Source organism: Barbus barbus, assembly GCF_936440315.1.
Source record: "Barbus barbus genome assembly, chromosome: 1".
In the NCBI taxonomy this organism is placed as follows: domain Eukaryota; kingdom Metazoa; phylum Chordata; class Actinopteri; order Cypriniformes; family Cyprinidae; genus Barbus; species Barbus barbus.
Window position 1 is genome coordinate 32,154,374 of NC_136729.1, and position 16,543 is coordinate 32,170,916.

The window sequence follows — 16,543 nt, forward strand, 5'->3', positions numbered from 1 at the left end:
CAAGTTCGTCCAGCTCACCTGCTCTTCTTAATATTCATATTGGTTTATTGCAGGAGGATGTTGGCGGTTTTTGAAGCATAAAGGTTTTTCGCAAACGTGCTAGGAACTAAAATGAGGAGTCGCAGCAATTCCGGAGTTAAACTTGACAACTACGCGCGGATAGTTAATCAGACTATTCTGCGTCACCAAGTGAGTGTCTGCATTTCTACACGGACTCCTTCAACTGTTGATGCCTCACTAAATAGTTTGTGTTTTTACTAAACGTTTTCAAATTTTCAATCTGCCATAGTTAGATTTTTATTCATGCAGAGAGAAGAGTTGTGCAGTGAAGTATTGTGTTAAAAACGAAATATATATATATAAAATAAAGTCTACACGTGTATGCTATATCAGGGCCAGGGTTTTTTCTATCCTAAAAAATAAAAATTTTAATTTGTTAATTAAATTAATTTGATTTATCTTAATTTATAGGTCTGATTTCACAGACAGGTCTTAGATTAAGACAGGATTAGGCCATAGTTCAATCAGGACATTTAAGTTTTTTTTTTTATATATAAACGTGGTTTAGTGTGCATCTTGAGACAAAACAAAGACGCTGATTTAATTTAAGATCATTAACTTATTTTAGTTGAAACAGCTCAGACTTGCAGTTTGGGACTAGGCATAAGCCTGGTCTGTGAATCCAGGGGATAGTGTATTTAGTTATTAACTATTTAATTCTAAATTCATTTCAAGTATTTGATTTAAGTAAAAGACATGTTGCATGTTTTTGTGTGGATAAAATAATGTACCTTCACAAGGGAAAACTGCCCATGAAAATAAATTCAAACGTAATTTCTTACACAGGTGTATATACAGTACTATTTAAAAAGTCTCTTATGCTCACCAATGCAGCATTTATTTGATTAAAACTACAATAAAACAAGGAATATTGTGAAATATTATTATAATTTAAATAGATGTTTTCTATTTTATATATATTTTAAAATGTAACTTAATCCTGTGATGATAAAGCTTAATTCAAACTAAGCCTCAAACTTTTGAATGGTAGATTTTATATATATTGGATTGGATTGGATTTATTGTCATTGCACATGTAGGTACAAGGCAACGAAATGCAATAGAGAAGAAGAATACAGCACAACATGAGGAAAGAAAGGAGAAAAAAATAATCCTCACACTATGCTCCTAAACGGGAGTACAGTGTGAGAACAGACAAAAACCTCAGCATAGAGCACAATCAATACAGGAACACACAACTTGCAGTAGGGTGAGAGTAATCCAGTTCAGACAAACAGCCATCCGGTCTGCAGCCATTACAGCGCCAACACACACCCGTTTATCAGACTGACGGGAAGAAGCGGCAAAGGCGTTGGATGGGGGTAATGGGAGGTGAATGAATATCTGTATGTATGAGCGTATGAGTGTGTGTATGTGTAAGTTCGTGTGCCTAGAGATCCGTCGCGCTGGCACTCCAAACAAGTTGTCTCAGTCCGCAGATTTGTGGTGCGACATATCAATTGCCATGGAAACGACCTTGGCCGGAACCCAAACGCTCGACAATCACAAGGTGTCTGTTGAGGGGTGAGGTAAGAAAGAGCGTCTCCCTGCAGCATTCATCCGGGGAGTTAAATTCCAGAGCAACCTTGCCAAGCTGTCTGTTGTTTTGGGAAGCCGAAAAGAGATAAGATAGTTTGGTCTTTGGGCAAACAGCTGCCTTCTAATTTCACAGCTATTCTCATTGTCCATTCTGATCTCCTTGTCCATCAATTTTCCTTTCCAAAGCCGAGAGCTTAGCCGTGATCGAATCCATATTGCGGTTAATAGTCTCTGTCTCAGAGCCGACCGCTCTGCCCACTGCTTCAATCATGACGGGCAGCCTTGTGAGGTTTTGGACAGCTGTTCCCGTCTCCTGAATTCTCCGATAACAGGGCAAAGCCTAATCCAATCAGCAGAAACCCAGTTATCATGGTTCCGAATAGGTAGATGTCTTCAGTGTCCTCCACGGAAAGAGCCGCCAGACACACGACCCGCCACCTCTCCCATGCGTCCATCGTGTAGCCAGCTGCGAAAGTCCCAGCAGGACACTTGGGTTCTCCCGATCCCAAACTTCTAGTCGAGAAGATGGTGTCAATTGCGTTAAGAGACCAGTTGATCAGATCCATAATTTTGGTTTTGTAGAATAGTGCAGAGAGAGTCTCTTAAGTGTTAGACAAGGACAAGACGAGAGAGCAAGCAGGGGAGATAAGGGTAGGGAGAGGAAGAAAATGCGACCGCCTTCGCTGAGAGCCAAACGAGAGAGAATATATATTATATATGTGTTATAATTTATATAGTTTATATAATATATATAATATACTGTTATAATATATTTAGTATGTATGTTTGTGTCTTATGTGGTAAAATTAATGCTTGCATATTTATTATACATATAGTACATGGAGCACTAGATATTTTTATCTAGCTTTATTGATAACTTGTAGGACCCAGTGACAGGTCTGTTACCAGCCAGCAAAGAGCAGCCTGATGCCTGGGTGAGGGACAATGTCTACAGCATCCTGTCTGTCTGGACTCTCAGTTTGCCTTACAGGAAAAACGCAGACCGCGATGAAGACAAGGCGAAAGCCTATGAGCTAGAGCAGGTACAAATTGGGATTGATGGTAGGATCAACTGATTGAGTATTCTTATTAATCCAGTACAGCTTTTAATATATTTATTTCATGAGAACATATTACAGAACCCAGAAAGAACCCACAGATTCATTATGGTCTGCCGGATGAATATTTGTGATCACATGAGCATGTGTGGTAACTTATCTCATTTGAATGATTTTACATTAAAAGCATACCAAAATATTCACCACTGGAGTGTATTATTGACTTCCATGCACGGTTTTTTATTTTATTTTGAAGAAAGGTCAGTTGTCTTTTCATGACCGTGTGTGTGTGTCAGTGTATCTAAGCTGTCCCTTTACAGTGGCTCTGACGTGTCATGTTACTCTTGCCTGTGCTATTAAATGAAGAGCTGAAAGGTCACAGTTGAGCCTGTGTCCAGGTGTTGTTTTTGGAGTCAGGCTGTGTCTTGATCTTTCAGAGTGTGGTGAAGTTAATGAGGGGAATTCTTCAGTGCATCCTGCGACAGGTACTGCCTGCCATTAACCCTCAGCCTCCACACTACATGCTTAACAAATAAAAAAGATACAGTAGTAAGATATATAACAGCCAGACCTGTCTGTACATTCCAAAACATGCATTTCACCTTCCTTTTTTTATGTTTTATTTACCATTCTTACCATTTTATTTACCATCTGCCTGTAATTTAGGCCATAAGCCAATAAACATGCATGCATACACTATACACTACCCTTCTGAAGTTTGGGGTCAGTAAGATTTTTATTTTTTTTAAAGAAATTAATCATTTTATTCTGTATTTTTGTCTATTTCAAATAAATGCTGTTCTTTTAAAATTTATTAAAGAATCCTGAAAATATGTTTTACTTTCCACAAAAATATTAAACAGTTAACTATTTTTAACATTGATAATAATAAATGTTTCTTGAGCACCAAATCAGCATCATTTGAAGAATCATGTGACACTGAAGAGTGGATTAATGGTGCGGCAAAATCAGCTTTGCCATCAAATAAATAAATTAAATTTGAAAATATATTAAATTATAAAATGGTGATTTTAAATTATAATAATATTTTACCGTTTTACTGTTTGTACTGTATTTTTTTGATCAAATAAATGCAGCCTTGGTGAGCATAAGTTTTTCATAAACATAAAAAAAACAAAACGAACTTTTGAACTGTAGTGTACATGAAGATGTGCACACAAATATACAAATGCACGTACATGGTTATGCAATCTGTCTCATACCACTTCAATTGTGCACAACACAGATTAACACTTTGTCTATTATATATTGTCTGAAGTGTTCTTTTGTGCTCTAAGTGTTCTCTCTTGTCCTCTTACATTTTATCAATGTAGCTGGACAAAGTGGAGAAGTTCAAATACAGTAAGAGCACTTTGGACAGCCTCCATGCCAAGTACAACACTAAGACCTGTGCCACTGTGGTGGGTGACAGGGAATGGGGGCATCTCCAGCTCGACGCTACATCGGTCTATCTTCTCTTCCTGGCTCAGATGACTGCCTCAGGTACTCCAGGTCTCGCTTTAGAGCTCTCTAAAAGTGTGCAAGTTTTTGTCCACATGATATAGTCCTTAGCAGGCTTGCACAAGTAATCGAATAAATAATATATGTTATATAGACTTTGATCAACACACATGCATGGAGCCCATCAAATATGGTAAACTGAGGCTCAAGCTTGATGCATGAGAACAAGTAAGCACAATGCAATCTAATTAATCCACTCGATTCACATGGATGACTTTTTAGATTTTTGTTGTGATTGTACAGCCCTAAACTAACAATGTCTAATTAGTCATAAAAACCCTGCTAGGGGAGAAATTCTGGAATTTGATTGAACACTGTTAGTTTACTGAGCCTAGCATTAATGGATCTTCTCCTACATATCCTTTGCCATGTCTTGTGTCTTTTTAGGGCTGCACATTGTGTACACTCAGGATGAGGTGGATGTGGTCCAAAATCTGCTGTTTTACGTTGAATCTGCATACAAAGTGGCTGTAAGTCACTCGGTATCGATCACGTGTTTGTGTATTTTAGTCATTTTAGTGTGTAATTGACACTATGTGTCTCTAACCGGCATTTTCTCCCATGATTGTTCAGGACTATGGGATGTGGGAGAGAGGAGACAAAACCAATCAGGGGATCCCCGAGCTCAATGCCAGCTCAATTGGGATGGCTAAAGTGAGTTGGATGAAACAAAATAGACAAAAGAAATGTCCTTCTTTTTGTCACTCTCTTTCTCTCACACACTTTCACCTAATGTTGTCAGTCCTCTTCTGAGCAGCTGAGAATTCTCAGACTGGCATGATGTGGAGGGGGTGTTCATGTCGTGCGCTTATGAACACTGCATATTACCGTGACTCAATGTAACCTCAACATGGCCTCTCTGGTATTAATGTTCCTTCCCAGCTTTCCCTGCCAGCTTGTGTCATTTCTGTTTGTTCCTATTGTGACACTTTGCTCAGAGCAGAAAGGTTCTAGTTGTTCTTTCTCTGTCCTAGAAGACGGAGCACCATTCTAAGGTCAGGGAACTAGCCCTTAAACTTTTAATACATTGTACTGGTTTGGATTTAGAAAATCTGTCAAGAATCAATTGTGGCAGCCTCCATGATCTCAACACTAAACACAAGAGTAAAGGTCATGTCTGGCAGAGAAGGTTATGCCTAATTTGTTGTCTGTGGCCCTGGATTTCAGTGCACACTGAATGAATATTGGCTTTGTTGTGACCATTGAATTGAGATTCTTGCCAGGACAGAATACTGTAACAGTCCCTCAATGGACCTTTTGTAACTGCAGGCAGCACTCAAAGCCCTAGATGACTTGAATCTATTTGGGGCCAAAGGGGGACCGGACTCTGTGGTTCATATCTTAGCAGATGATATCCAGCACTGTCAGGTGAGGCTACAGAGGTTGTAGTGCTCTGAATTGTCCTATGCATGTGTGTTCATCATCAGCTGACTTGATAAACAAAAAAAGATTATAATGATTACCATTTCCTACCACATTTTCCTCTCAAGTCCATTCTGAGCTCCATGTAGCCCAGAGCTTCAACATCTAAAGAGGTGGATGCTGGCCTCCTGTCCATCATTTCATATCCAGCTTTTGCTGTGGAAGACATGGAGTTAGTCAATATCACTAAGGAGGAAATCACCTCCAAGCTCCAGGTCAGAACTTGATCTCAGACATGAGGAACTTGTTTAACAGTTGTCTCTCTCTCACTCTCACTCACACTCTTTTTGTCTGTAGGGAAGATATGGCTGTTGTCGTTTCCTTAGAGATGGCCACAAAACTCCTTAAGAGGTCAGTATATCACATAGTATTTAGACAAATTGTCTCTAATAACCTAAATAACCTTTTTTTTATTTTTTTATATACTTGTCCTTTTTTTATACAATAGGACCCCAACAGGCTGTACTATGAATCTGCTGAGCTGAAGCTTTTTGAAAACATTGAATGTGAGTGACCACTTTTCTGGACCTACCTGATCTTGGATGGCATCTTTATCAACAGTCCAGAGCAGGTAATTTCATTCAGAATTTTTAGTCAGTCTTGTTCTATAAATGTGATAAGATGTTTTCTTATCAAACCTATTACAATATAATTTGCATATGTTATTTAAATTTAATTTGCTTCAACATGTGGCTAAAGATACTAATGTCACAAAATATACAGATTTTGAGCAGATTTCACAGAAAATGGTCTTGTGTATGATAGGCATTAAACTATAATTCCATCCAGTCGCATGTTTAATACTTTGAACTGATTTTCGAACACAGATTGTTTTCATTTGGTTCTGCATGAGCTTACTGTATGATTCACAGTTTTGTAATAACTTGGAGTCTGTTCAGATTGTAAAACTCATGTAGTTTAGAATACTGGTGCCTTCTGGGAGCTAGTCTAGAGATTTTAACAAAGATTGAGATAGACTTTCAAGAGGTTAAAAATATGTTTGTGCTGCAGATGCAGACAGGTTGTATTTCCACATTTGTCCTCTCAGGTTCAGGAGTATCAGGAAGCCCTGGAGGGTACCATGATCAAACAGAAAGATGGAATACGGCTGCTGCCTGAACTCTATAGTGTTCCTGCAGATAAGGTGAGAGATTCCTAAATAAGCAATTAAACTGATGATTTTTTTTTTTTTAAATCTGAATAGCAAAGGAATATCACTGGATTAATGTGAATTCAATCTTTAAAAAATGTTTAGGTGGATGAAGAGTATGTTAATCCACACACGGTGGAGAGAATCCCAATGGGAAAGTGCCCTCTGAAGTGGGGCCAGTCCCTTGATATCCTGGGCAATCTTTTAGCAGAGGTGTGAAGTTATAGGTCATGTACAGCAGGTAAAATAAGTATTGAACACGTCACCATTTTTCTCAGTAAATATATTTCTAAAAGTGCTGTTGACTTGAAAATTTCACCTGATGTCGGTAACAACCCAAGTAATCTATACATACAAAGAAAACAGAACAAATAAATTCAGAAATTAAGTTACGTGTAATAAGACACAGGGAAAAAGTATTGCGTACATGAAGAAAGGGAGGTGCAAAAAGGCATGGAAAGCCAAGACACCAGCTGAAATCTATCAGTAATTAGAAAGCAATCCTGCCCCTAGTCAGTGGAAATGAATATTAGCTGGTTCAGTACCAACACCTACTACAGTACCAGGGTGATGAAGATGAAACAAGGATGGACATCTCAGCAAGACAATTGGTTTCAGAAAAAGAAAATAAAGCTGCTAGAATGGCCCAGCCAATCACCTGACTTGAATCCAATAGAAAATAAGAACTAAAGATCAGAGTTCATAGAAGAGGCCCACAGAACCTTCAAGATTTGAAGACTCTGTGAAAGAATGGGCCAAAATCGCACCTGAGCAATGCCAATGCATACCACTAGTTTCTACATACAGGAGGCGTCTTGAAGCTGTCATTACCAACAAAGGCTTTTGTACCAAGTATTAAATAAATTTCAGTAGTTCAATACTTTTTCCTTCTGTCAATCCATTTTATTACACATAACTTAATTTCTGAAATATGTTTTATTTGTATGTACTGTATGGATTACTTGGGTTGTTATCGAAATCTGGTGAAAATTGTCAACAGCACCTTTAGAAATATATTTACTGGGAATAATGGTGACGTGTTCAATACTTATTTTACCCGCTGTATTTGCTATACCTCTTCTTTGAAATCTTTGTACCAGGTTCTATTTGTGAAATTGACAAACACCTCAAAATTCTCTTTTCCTTTCCATTCAGGGTTTTTGGCTCCTGGAGAGATAGACCCTTTAAACCGTAGGTTCTCTACCATCCCTAAACCAGATGTTGTTGTACAAGGTATGTTTCAACTTTTTTTTTAATCACTTACACTTTATTCCACATGTTATGTATTGCATGTTTGAAATTTGCCCTGATGTTTTCATTTTGTTCTGACAAGTGTCCATCCTTGCTGAGAATGGATATTAAGACATTTCTGCAGAAGAATGGGATTGATGTGGAGACCGTGGCAGACATCCACCCCATCAGAGTGCAACCATCTCGAGTTCTTAGCCATATTTATGCTAGACTAGGTAGGAAGTGGTACACAATAGGGGCTCACTTGACACTAGTATGAAGTAATACAAAACGCGCAATTAATTTTTAAACTCATTGCTGTTAATTTTTATTTTGCAGAAGAGAATGTAATTAGGACACGTGTGTGTTTATCTTTCTCTAAGGGCGTAATGAGACTGGGGTTGACCGGCAGACCTTACCGTAGGATTGGCGTGTTAGGAACCTCCAAGCTTTACATAGTCCGCAACACCATCTTTAGCTTCACACCTCAGGTTCTTCATAATGTGCTGAAACAGGCATGTTTGAGCCTTATGCTGACTTGGGCAGCAATTGATTGTCATCCAGCAAAAGTTAAATAAAATAAGTTGGTGAGGCAGAAAGCCAGAGAAAGATGGTCGCAGCTTTTAGTATATATGCTAAATGCCAAATGTTTTTCATATTTTCTGTCTTTTCACATTATTTGTCTTTATTTCTCTGCTACTTCACTATAGTTCATAGATCATCAGCAGTTCTATCTGGCTCTGGACAACAAGATGATCGTGGAAATGTTGCGGACAGACCTGTCCTACCTCTCCTCTCGCTGGAGCATGACTGGCCGTCCTACCGTCATCTTTCCCATTTCCCAGACCATGCTTAGTGAGTGAAAACTGGCACTTCTGATAATGTGGAATCATCACACCTCACATTTAACATTTTTGAGAAGTTCTCTTCCTCAATTTTTTTTGTGTTACTTCTTAGACCATGAACACACAGACTTGGACCCTGCTGTGCTGGCTACCCTTAAGAAACTACAGGATGGCTACTTTGGAGGGGCAAGGTCAGAAAAGGAGGCTATAAATAAATGTAATGTCATCAACAATACATATTCAAGGGCAGTCCCCGCTTACTCGCTGCTCTCAATTTTGCTAGGATCCAGACTGGCAAGTTATCTGAGTTCCTGACCACATCTTGTCGCGCTAATCTGAGCTTCCTTGATAGTGGTAAGACACGCTCCAGTAGGGGCTGGGATGAAGATGATGATGTTGAGGATGGCTACTTTAGAGGTGCTGTGCATGACCTGAGCTTCAATGATGGTAAAGGGAAATAATATCCTGATGAAGAGATTTTGTTTGACGATAACTTCTGAAATGGTCATATATTCATGTTGGTAATTTTGGAGATGAAGTCCTTGATGTAGGGTTGTGATTTGAATAGCTCACATTGATAAACTCTTAGTTCTTTGTGTTTTCTATTATAGTTATTAGGAATCATTTGCATTTTCTTCTTTCACACATTTTACTTTACCTTTAGGTATAGACTACATGTTTAGAGGAAAAGTTCCCACATTTTATTTATTTTGATCTCTATGAATCCAGTCTTTAGGGAGACCTTGTAACTAAATGATCTAAACAGTTTGCACAATGAAGAATATTCTTCAGGAAACATGTACTCATCTCTGACCTTTGACTCTTCTGGTTTACTTTGGCATCTCAGCCTTTTTTCTCTGCCATCATTGCAAGTTGTGTTATCATTGTGATTATGTTGATTATTTTCATTGAGCACTTGCAGTGTGAAAACAGCATTATGTTGCTCAAGATTTATGCATTTTTTTATAGTAATTTCTTTTGCATTTTATTCTAGGATCTGTGGCATTTCTGGTGAGGAATGGAATGGAGGATTGATTAGAAATGAACAGTCTGGGTTATCAAGATTGAATTATTCTCTAAGGAATGCATTTACACTTAGGATGTAGGCTTTAATGTGACAAAAGCACTTTTAGTTTGGTGCATTGCAAAATGTTTTTCTTGAATGTCTTGCTGCGTATTGTCGCCTACAATCTAGCAACCTCTCTTTTTCTCATGTGTTTCTTTCAAATCTCGACTCCTAATCCTTTTTTCTCAGATACAGATGATCTAGCACAATACCTAGACCAGCTGTTGACTGCAGCAGTGCCTCAGCGGGGGCTTAGAGTCGAGGCACAGGCAAAAGGACTGAGTCGCTTCAAGGCTGCAGCCACTAAGACACGTGAGATGGTGTCTCTCATGAACAAAGCCAAGGATCTCCAAATCCACAGTGAGCTGACACAATATCAACAACTACTGTGCTCAAACTGAAATCTTACTTGTTGAAGGGTAATATTTAGTATATTGTCATTTTGGGTGAACTCTCCCTTTATCTCAAATTCTATAAAACTTTCTATGAAATTCGGTGCGTACTGATTCCATTCTGGCCTTGCTAATAAAATGTTTGGTCACAATGTATTTTAAGTCTCAAGTCTCTTTTTCCTTAATAAACTCCTAATTTGCTGCCTATTAATAGTTATTACGGTAGTTGTTAGTTTAGGTATTAGGTAGGATTAGGGATGTATAATGTGATCATGCAGAATATGTGCTTTATAAGTACTAATAAACAGCCAATATGTTAATAATTGGCATGCTAAGCAACAAGTTATTAGTGAGAACTGGTCCCTATACTAAAGTGTTACCAAATGTTTTTTGATCTTTTAATTTGTGTGAGATCATTTTTGTTTTCAATGTAAGTGTTTGTTTTTGTGTACATTAGGAGATCATAGTGTACCTAGCAATGATCATCAGAACACAGCCCAGTTTGTTCAGTGAGAGTCCCTCTGAGTTGAAGAATCTTCTCCACCACATTTTGAGTGGCAAAGAATTTGGTGTTCAGAGAAGTGGTGAGTAACTTCATGAGAATTACTGTGTTGTAGGGATGCACGATATTGGAATTCTGCCGATATTCGATATGCCGATATTTTTCAACTCATTTTGGCCGATATCGATGCCGATACCGATATATTTCTTTTTGTTTGGAAACAACACCAAGTCTCTCCTGTGCAGAAATTATAAGCAAAATATTATTCATTTTGGTTAGTTTTTAACAAGAACTTATTTATTAGAATTAAATAAAAAATAATAAAGGTTTTTTAACAGTACATTGAAGCTTTGAAAATAAATATAAATCAACTATATCAATCGCTGCATTTTTTCCCCCAGAAAGATGCAGTGTTAACCCTAATATTTTATTTTAAGATTTAACATTTGTAGATGGTCTAAAACAAAAGTTGTAAAAATTCTGAAAATCTTTTAGAGCTCATGATTTGTTTAAAAAATAAAACGTTACACATTAATGAATAAATCAGTATATATAGAATTATTTAATTTACAAGTGTCATGTTTGTGATTTTTTTTTTCATGTAAGCTATAGCTTCTGACCATTAAATCAAAACATACTTATTTTATTACATCAATTACTGCTTTATTTAATCAGAAACACAGTCTAAATGTTATTTGTGTATGCTATTTTACTTTTAATTTAATTAGAAGTAGGCCAACAGCGCCCCTACTATTAAAACTACTTACCGAACGGGCATTAGGACCTGGGGGAGGCTGTCACTGCTGCCCCTGCTTGTGCTATAACTGTTTACTCTATCCCACACCGAACGCATCATTCTGTACATGCCTTCACACATTAAATGCAGCGATCCAAAACAGTCAATCTATTCATCATTCAGACAAAACTTTGCTTCAAGAATGAGCCACATTGCTGACGTGATCTAATCGCTAGCACACCCTGAGCACATGCGAGTTAACCCCTTCCTCTTATCGGCAAGACATATCGGCATAATTTTGCATGTCAGGCCGATGCCGATATTTACATTTAAAGTCATTATCGGCCGATTTCGATATCAGTCCGATAATATCGTGCATCCCTACTGTGTTGTGTAGTTTGTGTAAAGATATAAGTTTAGCATTGATAGCTAATGTTCTATGAATGGTTTGGTTGTCTGGATATGTGCATGCCGGCTGTTCAGTTCGTTCAGTTGAGCCCAGCACCAGTCCTGTTATCTCCATCCACGAGGTCGGCAATGTTGGTGCTACCAAGAGTGAACGTGCAGGCATCAGCAAACTGAAGAGTGACATGAAGATGGTAGGTGACCGCTCATCCAGTCTAAAGAAACAAAAAAGTACAAAGGCCAGATATTACAAAGGCACAATTAAATTAAGTTGTGTGAACATTATAGCAACCATATATGTCATGGCTCTATGTGTTTAATAGTTTTTAAATATTTTCAGCTGGAAGAACTTCGACTGTCATGGTTGATCCAAAGTAAGGTGATGTGTCTAATGAGCTGTGACTACTGGTCTAATCTCAAATTAACTTCAGAAACTCAGTCAAGATACAAACTGACATTAGTTGCTTAATTTGGTGGGTTAATTATCTTAATGCTGTGGGAGGAAATCCATGGTACATCTGAAGTTTGAATCTGTGTGTCACATGAAGGAGAATATACAGGTTTCATGGGGTCTGAAGGTGCATGGCAAAGTGTTTAATTCACAGGTAATGTGTACATAATTGTTGAATGAGGCTCAAAATTGTTTTGTCATGTAGGAAGTTCATAAAACTTCCTACATGACATAACTTCCTAAAACTTAAGACCACCCCACTGCTGTCTGTCTTTTCCCTTTGAAGACATTTTCAGGTCAGTCTTTCGACACTGAGCACATGGAGTCAGGGGTAAGTTCTCAGTTCTTAAGTCAGTGAACAGGTAAACCAGTGTGGTAAACTAATAAAAGGCAGACTAGTAAGTATATACTTATACCTATTCAGCAGTGAAAAGGAAAACTTATCAACAAAAGGTCTTTGCACACTGAGTTCGGAATTTTCATATGCATTTTCTCGTATTCATCATCCTTTCCTATCAAAATGCTTGCTATGGATGCAAAAATGCAGAAAATCAAACCTGATCCGAATTTTTTATGATGGACGAAAACGTGATTGATGCAATGTGAGGTCGTATTTATTTTTTAACGTGCGAAAATTTCTGACTCTGTGTGCGATGAACTTTACTACTAGTCAGCCTTCTATTAGTCCACACATCCTCTGTGTTTATAGTTGCACCCATGCAAACTATTCTTACTCAAACATTCAAACTTGTAGATTTTAAATTAAGATTACATGATTTCCGGTCATGTGACACTGATATAGTTCATTTTTAGTCTGTTTAGGTTTCTACTTCTGACAATAAAAGTTGTGATCTAGTTGTGAACTTTTGGGTTAGCCTTCAAAAATACATCTCTGCACAAATTCTTTGGCCAAGAAATGTTATGATAAACTAGATGCTCCACATCCCACCGCCTTTCTTTAATGATCTTCCCATATACCATGATTTTATTTCCCGTAACCATGTTATTAAATCAATTCAAACTTGGTGTCAGTAAACAACAGAATGAACAGATATACATTTTCTTCATGTCTCGATATACAAATACACTGTTCAATACTAAATGACATTTACACAAGAATTACTGCTGTTCTGAAGGCAAAGGGGTGTCCTACTTGTAATTTAGTTCTTAAGTCAACAGCCGTTTTTATTAGTTCCCTAATAGGCATAATGTTGTTGTTTAAAGGTGCATCAGTATGTCATATTACCAAGCAGTTTTGCAGATTGTTGACCTGTACTAATAATGTGATTTACAGAGGTACCGGATGCCTTCAATTGATGCACTTGACAGCTCAATCAGTGTTGGTGCATCCCAGGACAGTCGGCAGGGCCAGTGGCTGCGCAGAAGGCGGCTTGATGGTGCGCTCAACAGTTCCTGTTGGCTTCTATTAAAAAGTCTGGAAGTTTCTGCAGAAGGTTGGAAGAATTTGAGGGGAAACGTTATGCTAATAACATTAAATAGACTGTAAAACACATAGCAAAAGTCTTTTATGCAGAACAGCGGACTATATTAATTTATTGTTTGTTTGTTTTTGCGCACAGTGTCATGGCCTTTCAAAAGAAGGCTTTGTGCTCCCATCTTCTACTACAAGAGAGGTTTAGGACCATTAAAAGTCTCTTAAAAATCATTTCACCAGTTCCTCTCATCACTTTCTTTAATATTGGCTGTATCTCTCCCTCTCTCCAGATGACCCCGGGTGAGATTAAGTTTGCGGTGCATGTGGAAAGAGGGCTGAACCGTGTCCCTCAGCCTGAATATAGGCAGCTGCTGGTCGAAGGGATCCTGGTACTTACCATGCTGGCAGATGTGGACATTCAAAGCATTGGCAGCATCATCCACATAGAGAAGATTGTTCACATTGCCAATGACAGGTTCTACAAGGACCAGGTATGGGTATTTATTTGAAAAGTTTTCTGTAACATGATTTCACTTGGCATTTATTATCATCGAATGTTATTTAATTTCCTTTCTCTCGTCACTGCAGAAGGATCTTGGTGCAGAGGACAGTATTTTAGAAAAGGATCACTCTACAGGCATCTGCCGGCTCCTGTATGACACTGCACCCAGCGGTCGCTTTGGCACCATGACATACAGTACCTCACTAAAGCTGTGGCTACCTACGTCCAGGACTTCCTGCCTAGTGGCGCCTGTACTGTGCAGTGATATCATGAAGTTTTTAAATAGTATAGTTTTTATTGTACAAAGAAAGAGACCACTATTTTAGAGCAGTTATTTAGGTGTTTGTGTGAGTTTGAGTGTGAAAGCAAAATCTGCTACTGTTTTAAACAAGAATGAATGAACTTGTTGAACAAATGCTTTGGTAGTTCACAGTTTGATGGTATTGTCATTCAGTAGTCCTTATATAGGTTTTTAATAGGCCTTAGTCAGTATAGCTCCATATTTAATTTTTGACAGGAATGGAAATACAGTGTGTTCAATGTTGTTTAACAACATGATGAAAATGTGATCTTTAAAACGGTTATCAAGACTGTAAATATGTCCTTTTACAGGCTTGTTTTCATTTGCGTAAAATTCAGTATATTCAGTGTCTTCTGCTGAAAAAAACAATAGAACGCTGCCCAAAACACAATAGAAAATGTAATGGATTTAATGGTTCTAATGGGAATTGTATTGGTTTTAATGGAAACTATAATGGTGTCAACTGGTATATGATGGATTCTATTGGTGGAATGTTAAAACCTATTGAAAAAATGCCCAAAACACATTACAAAAAGGAATTTTGTAATAGTTTTACTGGGAAAAAGCTAATGGCTTATAATGGTATTTTAATGGAAACCATTAGAATTTCTGTGATGGTTTCTATTGGGCTTCTATTGTTTTTTTTAGCAGGCTGACTGGGCTATTAAGCATGAAACTCAGTTTTGGTTTTTGTTTGCCACATAAATGAAGAGCAATACTGCATAAACTAAGAAAGTAGTTTGTTTACAATCTACAACTAATGGAGATGTGACTACTTTTGTATAGTATTTAACATTAGTTGTGTTTTAGGCTTGCATTTGTGGTCTTTACAGCTTTGTTACAAGCTAGTAATAGATGTTTGCATACTTCAAGAAGCCATTATGGCATAGTAACTTTTATTTTGCTTACAATGTAATAAATAACAACTTAATGAAAATGACATTTAAATAAAATTATTTTACTGATTGAATAACCCAGACATTTGTGAATTTTTTATTTATTTATTTTTTCAGATAATCAGATTATCAGATAAGCCCAAATATAATTTCAGTATCTTGATGAGAGCAGAGGTTCTTGTTTAAAATACGGACTTTTATTTTGAAATAACGGACGTTTGGTTGTCGCGGCGTTCATTGTCGAAACAGCCAGAGCTTACTGAGAGGCTCTGTATCGATTTATGAGGTGCTTTGATTTTAATAGTTTGTTTTAAATGAGTGATAAAAGCGAGAGTAATTATGATAAAAGTAGAAATCGCAGCGTGGTGTATGTTTACAGTCCGGAGTACATCCAGACATGCGACTCGCTGTCTAAAGTGCCAAACCGGGTGAGATGAACTTCACACACTCCCAAACACAACACACCTCTGGCTTCATGCAGATGCTTCACACTGAATATTATAGAGACATGAACATGTTTGCTCTAGACCAGGGATCCTCAAATCTGGACCATTCCTGCAGAGTTTAGCTCTAACCCTAATCAAACACACATGAGCTGCTAATCAGAGTCTTCAAGATCATTAGAAAATCACAGCTGGGTGAGTTTGATCAGGGTTGGAGCTAAACTCTGCAGCAGATTGGTCCTCCAGGGTAAGATTTGAGGAACCCTGCTCTAGACTATAGAATACAAGAATTTGTTAATCAACTAATACCATGGAATATATGAAAACACATTCTTGAATGTATTATCTGAAACCATCACGGTACAATTGTAATTGTTTGAACGCATAAACAATAGATGAGTAAGGTTATATGGTTGGTTTTCTTCTCTCTTTCTCTCACAGGCGAGTATGGTGCATTCATTAATTGAGGCGTATGGCTTATTAAAATACATGAGGTGTGTGAAGATTATGCGTAATTGACAATTTCTCAGTATTTAAATGTGTTTTCTTGTATGTAAATAATGTTAACTGATGTTTGTGTTGTTGAAAC

The 16,543-nt window shown here is 37.7% G+C and overlaps 1 protein-coding gene and 1 pseudogene across 3 annotated transcripts in view; both read left to right on the forward strand.

The window, feature by feature from the left end:
• The first annotated feature begins 59 nt into the window (after positions 1–59).
• LOC306870237 (phosphorylase b kinase regulatory subunit alpha, skeletal muscle isoform-like) lies at positions 60–15,320 on the forward strand (annotated as a pseudogene). Its single transcript, XR_013785779.1, has 25 exons — positions 60–189; positions 3,992–4,160; positions 4,566–4,648; positions 4,752–4,832; positions 5,448–5,546; positions 5,669–5,815; positions 5,898–5,951; positions 6,049–6,171; positions 6,649–6,744; positions 6,856–6,963; positions 7,906–7,983; positions 8,084–8,226; positions 8,336–8,471; positions 8,691–8,835; positions 8,938–9,016; positions 9,109–9,272; positions 10,081–10,211; positions 10,741–10,867; positions 12,005–12,120; positions 12,267–12,305; positions 12,664–12,708; positions 13,672–13,831; positions 13,958–14,011; positions 14,103–14,303; positions 14,401–15,320. The product of XR_013785779.1 is annotated as a phosphorylase b kinase regulatory subunit alpha, skeletal muscle isoform-like (transcript).
• A 382-nt stretch (positions 15,321–15,702) lies between these two features.
• LOC306864004 (histone deacetylase 8) overlaps positions 15,703–16,543 on the forward strand; it is a 33,717-nt gene continuing 32,876 nt past the window's right edge. Inside the window, exons 1-2 of one of the 2 annotated variants that reach the window (XM_079407652.1) lie at positions 15,703–15,939; positions 16,396–16,448. In XM_079407652.1, coding sequence (XP_079263778.1) covers positions 15,826–15,939; positions 16,396–16,448 — 167 coding nt within the window. In that variant the 5' untranslated portion in view covers positions 15,703–15,825. The remainder of the gene's footprint in view (positions 15,940–16,395; positions 16,449–16,543) is intronic. The other variant, XM_079407651.1, reaches the window with a different exon arrangement.